This window comes from Selaginella moellendorffii, unplaced genomic scaffold, assembly GCF_000143415.4.
Source record: "Selaginella moellendorffii unplaced genomic scaffold, v1.0 SELMOscaffold_5, whole genome shotgun sequence".
Lineage (NCBI taxonomy): Eukaryota > Viridiplantae > Streptophyta > Lycopodiopsida > Selaginellales > Selaginellaceae > Selaginella > Selaginella moellendorffii.
The window spans coordinates 2,556,167-2,566,511 of NW_003314266.1; the positions used below are offsets into that span (position 1 = coordinate 2,556,167).

Genomic DNA, 10,345 nt, shown 5'->3' on the forward strand with positions numbered 1-10,345 from the left:
AGCAATCAACCAGGATAATAGATGTAGTCGAGTCAGAGGGAGAAGGATGATGGAGGATCTTGACTGGGACCCAGCTGCTTGGAGGAGAGGCAACAATGGTTTTTCTCATATGATGTTAAGGAGTCTTGTAACAGACTCCACATGAGGGTGAAAGGGATGAAATCCCTGGAGAAAGTGGATTGACGAATGCATGGAAGCGGAACATGTCATAGACAACATGGTAACTTTCTGGAAGCTCCCAATTTAGGAGAAGGTGAAGATCACCTCATGGCTGGTGGCCAATAATAGCCTTCCAGTAGAACACCGTTTTCAGGAGGAAACCAGCCAGTGCTGCTTGACACGTTATGGGAGTGTGACTTAGTGAAGGAGGTATGGAGATAGATCCTTAAAGTGTTCAAGGACTTACAGCCAATATGGAGGTATGCAGTGGAAATGTTCTTCATTGGTTTGAAGAGTCAAGGGGCTCAGCAACAGGATTGGCTTGGTGAAGAGTGCGGTGTCGGGGACAACATGGATGGGGTATCCACATACAATGGGATCTGGTGGGAGCGGAGCAGGGGGTTTTAGGCCATGACCGTTGGGCAATATGGAGGGCCACAGGAGTTGAAGAGATCTGGGAAGCACGGAACAGTCTCTGCTTTGATGGTTAGCAAGCACGAGTGTCGGCTGTAGTAACAAACTGGTGGGCAGCACTGAAGGATAGAAAGACACCAGTAGGGATGAACCACTGGAGAAGCATATGGCTTGTTTTGGGGTGGACTCTAGGGGGGAGATACACTGGAGGTGGAGACCCCCAGGGGACAAAATGCCCCCTAATTGCTCTAATGATAATCCCTTGTCCTGGTTGCATGGAAATGTACAGTTACATTTATCTACCCAGGATCCCAAGTCTGGAATTAAGAGTTGTCATGACTCCTTATCAAGATCAATATCTCATTCCTCCACCATCCCCAAAAGAATTGATATTAAACAAGGTTAGGCTTTCCTAAAGTCTATAAAATATTCTTAAAATATTTCTATAGCCCGCAACATTGATAAATTTAGAAATTCAGCATATTTCTAGGACTAATAATAATATTTTTATTCTCTACACGGATATTCGAAATAGAATCTCTGAAAGTGAAAATACAACTTTCACCTTCATACCATTTTGGTTCATTCCTACAAGACGAAAACTACTACAGCACTTTAGATTCTCAGTCCAAAAAACGATTTCATAGCTAGACTTATCAAACAGATCCATTTTCTCCCCCTATGGACCAATACCGAGCCAGCTCGTCACCACCACGATCAAAACTCCCCTCCCCAAGCAAAACAAGACCGTGATTGTCGCCACGCATGGAACTGACACCCATCCCAGAACAAATCCGAAGGCCCCAAGTTAAATGGCCCTGGAGTGAAGCTCTTGGCGCGGAAAAATATCGGGAGTGTGTGTGCAATGTAGAGGCCGATAGATACCATAGCTTGAAAGGCAACGCTGCTTCCCAAGTACTGGAGAAATACCAAAAACCACGGTGGTGAGTCAAGCAACGAGAAATAATAGAGGATGAGTAGCAACTCAAAAGGTATAAAGTTCTTCCATGTTTGGATCTCTTTTTTCCAATCATTTTCAAGGATGGCCTATGCTCTCAAGGGATGCTTCTGGCACACTCGCGGTGTGTGCGTTTTGCATGGCTCTTCCGGTAAGTATCCCACAGAAAAAAAATGGGCACGGCAGGCAAACTATGCTTCCGGTTCCAGTGCCGTATTTATCCTTGAAAATGGTGTAAAAGAGTTGGGCTACGGCATAACCTTTGGCGTCGTTGTTTGGATCAAGCAAGAACCCGATGTCGCTGATCGCCAAAGTGATTCCGAGAATGTAACCATCCAACGATGACGGATATAACAACGGCACTTATAATTCCAAATGCACCGTTTTTGTCTGCTGATCTGGTCTCCTCGGACTGCATGAGACGATGGTGAGGACAAATACAAACCAGAAAGCCACCATATGAGCAGAGGCATCGTATCCAATAAGTGTGTATTGGCTCATCAAAATTCCAAGAAGAAAAATATACGGATAGCTGTGAATACCTTCGTTGTTCACTGTGTTGAAATACTTGAAAACAGCCAATCAAGTTCCACAAAGGTACCGAAAAAAGAGAGGATATGAATTGGCAGGCTATTTACTAGCCCGTGAAGAAACAAAAGGTCTGCATGGAATCCTATTACGCGGCATAATAGCCACGACCATTTGCACCACCAGTGCTCAGTAGTACCATCACTTGAAGGAGAGTGGCTTGAGAAAGGTCTATGCTTGTCGTCACAGGCCACTGAATTTGAAACACTAAAAGAGAAGAAAAGAGCGAGAGCTAGAAAGACACACCTGACCAACAATGTAAAGAATGAATGAGAGAGTAAACGAAAGAGCTTACCAGCCAGTGATCCATGCTTGCAAACGGACCCCAGTTCTCGCCAGCTAGATTGAAGCTCCAGAATTAGAGTCCTAAGAGTACCACCTATTAGCGGGATGGACTCAGGCAGAGCAAATGACTCCAGCGGTGGGATGGGATTCGCGTGCGTCGGTCTGATCGTAGCCCCACGGACCCAGCACGAGAAAGAGACTCTTTTCGGCTCCTTCTAAGATAGTTTTCTTAGTCCGTCGACAATTTTATATGCAGCTACGAAAGTAGGATCAACAGTAGGTCACTGATTCTCACGTCACCTTGCATGAGCTGTTACAATTTGATTCCTCGGTGAGAAAGAAAAATCTGCCTGTAGCCTCAATCACATGATACTAATCAGTCCCACCTTCTTCACGTGTACGCCTCAAGCTGCGTATAAATCTGCAACCCCTTGCAGTCGAGGAAAACATTAGCTTACAACTTGCTTTCCTGCTTTTGTATACTCTTGCATCTTGCTCTTCTAGTATGGCGCTTCTCGGAGGCATAGCTGGAGCCTTGTTCCAGGATAAAGGCTCGTCTAAGATCGTCTATAAAGGCGCTGTCCTCGTCCGGAAAACTAATGTCCTCGATGTCACCAACGTTGGAGCTTCGGTGGTGGACAATACCGCAGATCTCCTTGGTCTTGGAGTGACACTGCAATTGATCAGTAAGTATCTGTTTGTCGCTGCCAAGAACATCCTCACCTTTGAGTATTGTACAGGTGCCAAGACAGGAAAGAAGAGCAATCCCGCAAACCTTGAGAAGTGGTTGTTTTCTGGAGGATTATTTGCTACGGACGATGTCAAGTACTCTGTGAAGTTTTCAGTAGATCCGGATTTCGGACTGCCTGGAGCATTTATCATCGCAAATAGTCATCCAAGTGAATTTTACCTTGTCTCTTTGACTGTCGAGATGCCTGGAGGGGGGAAGATCGTTGAGTTTCCTTGCTATTCCTGGGTTTACAATTCGTCCCTCTACAGAACAGAGCGTCTGTTCTTCAGTAACCAGGTAGGCTCTGCGTGGTAAAGATCTCTGACTGTTGTATCCTTACGAATTCTTTCAGCTCTACTTGCCAAACGAGACACCGACGGGCCTGACAAATGCTCGGGAGAGTGACTTGAAAGCCCTGAAAGGCGATGGAACGGGAATTAGACAAAACTGGGATCGGATTTACGACTATGATGCTTATAACGATCTGGGAAATCCACTCCTCAACCTGCAAAGACCAACTTTGGGCGGATCGACTGATCTTCCTTATCCCCGCAGGTGTCGCACTGGTCGAATTAACATCAACGGAGGTCTGAATAAGAAGAAAAAAAAAGAATACTGATTAGTGATTTTCCTGTGCAACAGTTGAAACTCTCACCTTGACCCCGTTAAACAAATTCTACATACCAAGCGACGAAAGATTTGGCGCCGTGAAGAACAGTGACTTCCTGGCCGACGGTCTCAAGGCACTGAGTCACAGCGTTCTTCCAGCTCTGGAAAGCGTCATCACGTTTGACCAGACGTTTGATTCGTTCAAGGAGATAAAGGACCTGTATGACCAAGGATTTGACATATCCGAGCTTGTCACCTCACCAGTAAGGGGGATGCAAACGCCACTCGAGTTCTTCAACGAGTTCACTGCAGACACCGGCAACACCAGCTACATGAAGTACCCACTTCCGCAAATCTTAAAAGGTAATGCTCTTCAAATGCAAACTCGATAAACATGCATCTAACATCAGGCAACTACAGTGAATGAGAAGGGATGGATGACGGACGAAGAATTTGCAAGACAAATGCTGTGTGGAGTGAATCCTATGACGATTCAATGTCTGAAGGTAAGTTCATGATACTCACAGCCATTAGCCAACTCTTGAGTTCAGGAATTTCCACCGACGAGCACTCTGGATCCTGAAAAATACGGACCATCAAAGTCCGCTATTACCGAGGAACATATCGGCAGTCAGCTAGAAGGCTCAACCGTACAACAGGTTCGTTTTTCTGAAGTACGGGTTCTAAGTTGACTCCCTAACCACGCAAATGGAAATGCAGGCAGTGAGTGACAAGAAACTGTTTATTCTCAGCTATCACGATGAGTTCATGCCTTACCTTGACGCGATCAACACCCAGAGATCATCTTACGCTTACGCATCCCGAGTTCTCCTGTTTTTGAAGTCGAATGGAACTCTCCGGCCCGTAGCCATCGAGCTCAGCACACCGTCTTCTCAGAGAGTCTTCGTCCCACCGGCAGCTGGAAAAACCGATTGGCTCTGGGAGCTCGCGAAAGCACACGCCGCCACGAACGATTCTGGATATCACCAGCTTGTCAGTCACTGGTAAGCCAAACATTTAGAGAAAGAAAACAAAAAAACAACCCTCTCGTATCTGTTGTGAAGGTTAAGGACACATGCTTGCATCGAGCCATTCATTATCGCGACTAACAGGCAGCTGAGCAAGCTTCACCCTCTAAACCCGTTCCTGCAGCCTCACTTCAAGTACACCATGTCAATCAACTCGCAAGCGCGGCAAAGCCTCATCAATGCAGCTGGAATCATCGAGCTAACTTTCACTCCAGGAAAATACTGCATGGAGATGAGCGCCGTGGTTTACAAAGGCTGGAGATTCGACGAACAAGGCCTACCAGCAGATCTCATCAAAAGGTAACACAAACAAAACAAAACAAATTCTGGCACTGACACCACTACTCGGTTCCAGAGGGATGGCGGTCCCAGATTCCACAGCAAAGCACGGACTCAAGCTTGCAATCGAGGACTATCCATATGCCGCAGATGGTCTTGAAATCTGGGACGCTCTGGAAAAATGGACGTCCAGTTATCTCGACGCTTGCTACAACGACGACGAAGCAGTAGCAAACGATACAGAGCTCCAGGCCTGGTGGAACGAAGTAATCAAGAAAGGCCATGCAGACAAGAAGGACGAGCCATGGTGGATCAAGCTGAACAGCAAGAAAAACCTGGCTCTAGCGCTCACCACTATAATCTGGGTAGCGTCGGCCCATCATGCAGCCGTGAACTTTGGCCAGTATGCATACGCTGGCTACATGCCCAACCACCCCACCGCCACTCACAAGCCAATCCCGGCCGAAAACTCGAACGAACACAAGAAGCTGCTGTCAAACCCCGAGGAATTCTTCCTCGAGACGGTCTCGAGGAAGCTGGAAGCGATCCTCGTCATGCTCACGCTCGAGATCCTCTCCTCTCACGCGTCGGACGAGGAGTACCTGGGGCAGCGCCATATCTCGAACTGGACGGATAATCCCAAGGCCGTCGCCGCCTTCGAGAATTTCACCGCCGCGATGAAGAATGTGGAGGGAATCGTGGCGCGCCGCAACGCCGATCCATCACTCAAGAACAGATTGGGGCCCGTGAGCATCCCCTACACGCTGCTCTCCCCGGCATCGGAGAAAGGGATCACCGGCAAGGGCGTGCCCAACAGCATTTCCATCTGAGATATAAACCCTAAGGATATATACAATATATATAATACAAGTATATATATATTTATATATATAAAAACGAAGGGCCCAGACCCCCGCAGCCGTCGGATGGGGCAGCCTCGGGAGCGTTCTTGGGAAGGGGAGGCCACCCCAGGCCCGGGCCAGTAGCCTTGCAGGAATATTGGCTCAATGTTGTGGTTCAATGCATTATATACAATATATACCATACAAGGATATATATAATATCTATATATAAGAACAAAGGGCCCAAACCCCTGCAGCCATCTGACATAGGCAAGGCTGGAGTGCACTAGCAATGAAGAGCTATGCTATGTTTGAATTCTGGAGCTGACCGGTGCCATGGCAGTGGGTGTGGGTGATGCAAAGTATGCAAGTGACCTGAAGGTGTGTGCACAGCAAAGGCATCAAGGGAGTTCTTCAAGCTGCCAAAGGAGGAGAAGCTGAAGTACTTCAAGCTGCTAAAGGAAAAGAAGCTGAAGGACACTGCCAAGGAGTATGGCTTCAAGAGTGATGGCTATGGAAGTAAGATCTCCAATGCCACCAATGTTGTCCAGCTATGGAGGGACGTGCATGTCTCCAAAGAGTAACTTGGCTGACTGGCCCATGCAGCCATTGCAATACAGGTAAGTCATCTTCCCTGTTCTCCCATTTCTTCGTCTTTGAAACCCCGTGAGGACTTCCCTGTTCTTACAGTTCAATTGCGCATGTCAGCACTGATGGATTGAGCTAGGCAGATGAATCGATTCCTGATGTAAGATTTCCCTGTTCTTGACGCAGTGAAAGAGTTGGTGTGGATTTGCAGAGTCATTGTGTATGAGGTGGTATATGGAGATTCTGATTTCTCAATCTTCCTTGGGCAGCATGCACATGTGGCCAGGAAGGGAAGAGGGCGTGGTTACAACTGTTACACCATGCACTCCTAGGGTTCTCTACCCATGGCTGCATGAGCAACACCACAGGCAGGCTGGCGAGGGAGAGTGCCAGTGATGCAATCCTACTTTTGTGGCTTGGGCCCTCTCTGAATTGCACTTCAATTGTGCATGTTAGCACTGATTGAGCGAGGCAGATGAATTGATTTCTGGTGTAAGATTTCCCTTCTTGATGCAGTGAAAGAGTTGGTGTGGGTTTGCAGATTCACTAAAGAGGTAAATTCTGATTTCTCAGTTTTCCTTGTGTCCCAGTCATAGTCACTAGGGAACTCACTTGTGTCTGCTTGGAGATGAGGCCGAGTCACTTCTTTCAGATATGCTTAAGGAAATAACCTTTTCACAGATGTCTCGTAAGAAATTCTTTCTGTTTCTTTCTGTAACCCAAATTATTTTGAAGGCCTAATGGCATGTGCACTAACAAAATGGTGCTGGGTGAATTGAAGGTATTAGACTTTTCTTTTGCAAATTTGCTGTAATTACAGTGCCAGATCAAAGTGTGAGGACATGTGTTAAAACCAGTCACAGAAGTAAAGTTGCTATGCACACATATTTACGGTGAAATGTTTCCACCCTGTAGCTTCTCTCTGCCACCACCTTGCCTGCGAGATGGACAAGCAAGTTTGTGAATCCATACTGGCTCTCTAGCTTATGTGCATAACATGGCAATTACCACTCAATCACATCCACCTTTGCAACGTGGCTACAAGTGAGTGATCCCTTTCTTTCTTAACAATTCCTTTCTTAAGCTAACTCAATTTCTATTGCCACAGCTTTCACTACCAATCAAGAGGCTTGAATCATTTCAAGCTCCTAGTGATAGATTGCACGGAATTACCTTTTTACCACTCCTCCTCTGCCTTTGCAGCCATGAACTATGATAGGTTACTTTAGTTTCAAGACTTTTTTTTTGCAAAGTTCTTTCTTCTAGATTTTGAAAGCTATCGACACTTTAGCAGTTTAATAGTTAATCAAGGAGCAAATATAGCTAAGCTCAGCAAATCTTTTGAAATGGTATGAAATTTGCCAACAACCCAGCATTTGCTGGCCCAGAGCCCTGCAGCCGTCCAATCCCAGGCCCAGGGCAGCCTTGGAAGCCATGGTTCTCCAGAAGGGGAAGCTACCCTAGGCCTAGGCCAAGGCCATGGTTTGCAAGAATATCAGCTCAATGTTGTGGTGGCCAATGGGCGGTAGGCACATGTGGCCATGAAGGGAAGAGGGCATGCCAATCTCTTTGTCTCCAGGGCGTTTCTCATGGGATCTTCCAGGGCATTCTCTCCAAGCATGCAGTGGGTGTGCAGCAAGCTCACATTCATGGTGCATGGTGATCCATGCAATATCCACTTATGCATATGACCACTTTGAACACCCATGCCAATCCCTTGAACAAATCCCTGAGCACCATCAATATCTTAGATAACAATGGAAGATTGTTGGTTCTGAGGTCCCTAAGTTAGTTTTTTCCTATTTTACTTACATCTTTCTTGAAGCTGTTCCAAATATGTATCTCACAATCTCGAGAAAAGTAAAAACTCTTTCTTTATTTCTCACGTAACTCTTCCACATTGCATCAGCAGGCTTGAAAGTTGTGCATCATCCTGGTCCATTCAAGTTCTTGAGGCTTGGAGTTCCAGGTAAAGCAAACTAGGTAGTTCTGCCTTGGTCTTGCTAGGTTGATGGAATTCCAATTCTGTTTGGGAAAACTCCTCCACTCGGCAAAGGGATTTATTCTTTGTTAGGCTTTCTCTCTTTGGATCCATCCTTCCATGATAAAAATTGTTATGTTATTCTTATTGTGCTTTAGTGTGTTTGGTATTGTTTAGCAGCAAGATAGCAAACAAGATTGCAACAATCAGGGTCTCTTCTCTTTGCAGCTCTAGCAACTAGAATTACTGATTAATATTTGTGATTTTTTGGGTGAGAAAAAATAGCATTAATGTGATTTAAATATTTTCAAGAACTTTGCCAATTGGGCAATATCAACATTTTTAGATTTTTCTAGGTCTGAATACCAAGAGATTATCATCAGGATTCATGTAAATTCTTGCTCTAAGAATGTGCTATTGCTAGTGAAGATTTTTGCGTGGTTTATGAAGAATAATTTTGGATCTAAACACGCACTTTGACTACTTCAACTTTAAACCAACTTCTTGTAACTGATCCAACACTTTATGAACATCATGAATATGGTTTTTCTCATGTCCCTTCCAAGTGAATTAAAACATCATTAATGAAGTCAGCAATCACTTCTAGCATATTGCAAAGAACCTCGTCCATCATCCACTATAAAATTGCTAGAGCATTGTTCAAATAAAACAATACTACCAAGAACTCATACAAACCAAATAGTGTATGAAAAACAATCTTAAGAATATCTTTTTCAGCCATCAGTACTTGTTGGTACTCAAAAACAAGATTTAACTTGGTGAATCAATAACTTCTCCCTAGATGATCCAAGAGATCAGCAGTATGAGGAAGAGGGTATACATTTGGGATTGTCACTTTGTTTAACGAAAGATAATCGATATAAAAATAAATACTCCCATTAGAATTCGTTATAAAATGAGATTTATACGCCTAAATACTCTGCAATTTCCAAATAACTCCTTTTTCCAACATCTCTTTAACGTTTGCATGTAAAATTTTGATCTCTTTGGATAACTGACGATGAATAAGAACCTTGATTAGACAAGTATCTCCAATTGGAATAGGATGACATGCTGCAATCTTGGCCCCAAATAATAAGTCAAATTCAAAGAGATTGGCATACTTCTTCATGAGTCAGTCAACCGCTACAACACAAAGATTGTCGAAGGGATCGGAAAAGAAAAGAGAGGAACAAAACAGAAACTTAGAAGGAAGTAAGGGGGAGATAAAAGTGATGGAAGCAGAGGTAGAAACAAAGGGACGAAGAGATACAAAAGTGAGAGGAATGGAAAAAATATTAAAAAGTATAAGACAAGGGGGAGAAACCTCAAAGTCACACTTAATATGATTGTGCCACAATTAATCCATACTAAGGATGAAGTCAAAAACTTGATTTAGCACCACCTATAATAAATGCAACTTAAACTCAAGATTGCCTACATGCACAATTAGGTCCGCCTCACCCCATGCACATGCTTGTGTATGGCTGTTGCCATAAAGAATGAAAATTAGCTCTTTTGCATGACAAATATATATATGGCAATATATGGCAACATGCTGAGTAATAGAAGATAAATTCAAGCTTGTATTAACTAATACAGAGAGAATAATAGAAGACTTTTTATTATAAAAACGAGTTTAAAAAGTAAATACTAAATGAACTGGTGCCGAGTGAACCCCTTGATGATACTCTTGAAAGAAAGATGAAGGGATTATTGACTTATTCACGAAAGGTCTTTTTATTACTCATGTGACTTTTCATTTTTTAGATGCATCTTGGCTTCCACTACAGCAACATTAATAGGATGTTGTTGATGCTAGGGTTTCCATCTAGGAAATGGAGGTAGCCAATCTAAAAAACGCTAACAATGCTGATAAGTGTG

The 10,345-nt window shown here is 44.3% G+C and overlaps 1 protein-coding gene and 1 pseudogene across 1 annotated transcript; one reads left to right on the forward strand and one right to left on the reverse strand.

Annotated features, from left to right (window-relative positions):
- Positions 1-1,609: 1,609 nt before the first annotated feature.
- Positions 1,610-2,895, reverse strand: LOC112344724 (annotated as a pseudogene).
- LOC9659066 (probable linoleate 9S-lipoxygenase 5) lies at positions 2,693-5,935 on the forward strand. Its single transcript, XM_002964864.2, has 9 exons — positions 2,693-3,090; positions 3,145-3,431; positions 3,487-3,721; positions 3,777-4,106; positions 4,164-4,249; positions 4,295-4,402; positions 4,464-4,747; positions 4,808-5,071; positions 5,127-5,935. Exons 1-9 carry the CDS (start codon positions 2,910-2,912, stop codon positions 5,878-5,880), a joined length of 2,529 nt encoding a protein of 842 aa, XP_002964910.1. The 5' UTR covers positions 2,693-2,909; the 3' UTR covers positions 5,881-5,935.
- The last annotated feature ends 4,410 nt before the right edge of the window (positions 5,936-10,345 follow it).

Bases quoted from the DNA above. Each gene is read 5' to 3' on its own strand.
- LOC9659066 (XM_002964864.2), top strand. From the start codon at position 2,910: ATGGCGCTTCTCGGAGGCATAGCTGGAGCCTTGTTCCAGGATAAAGGC. The intron at 3,091-3,144 runs GTAAGTATCTGT...AGTATTGTACAG, and splicing joins AGTGACACTGCAATTGATCA to GTGCCAAGACAGGAAAGAAG. The intron at 4,748-4,807 runs GTAAGCCAAACA...TCTGTTGTGAAG, and splicing joins CACCAGCTTGTCAGTCACTG to GTTAAGGACACATGCTTGCA.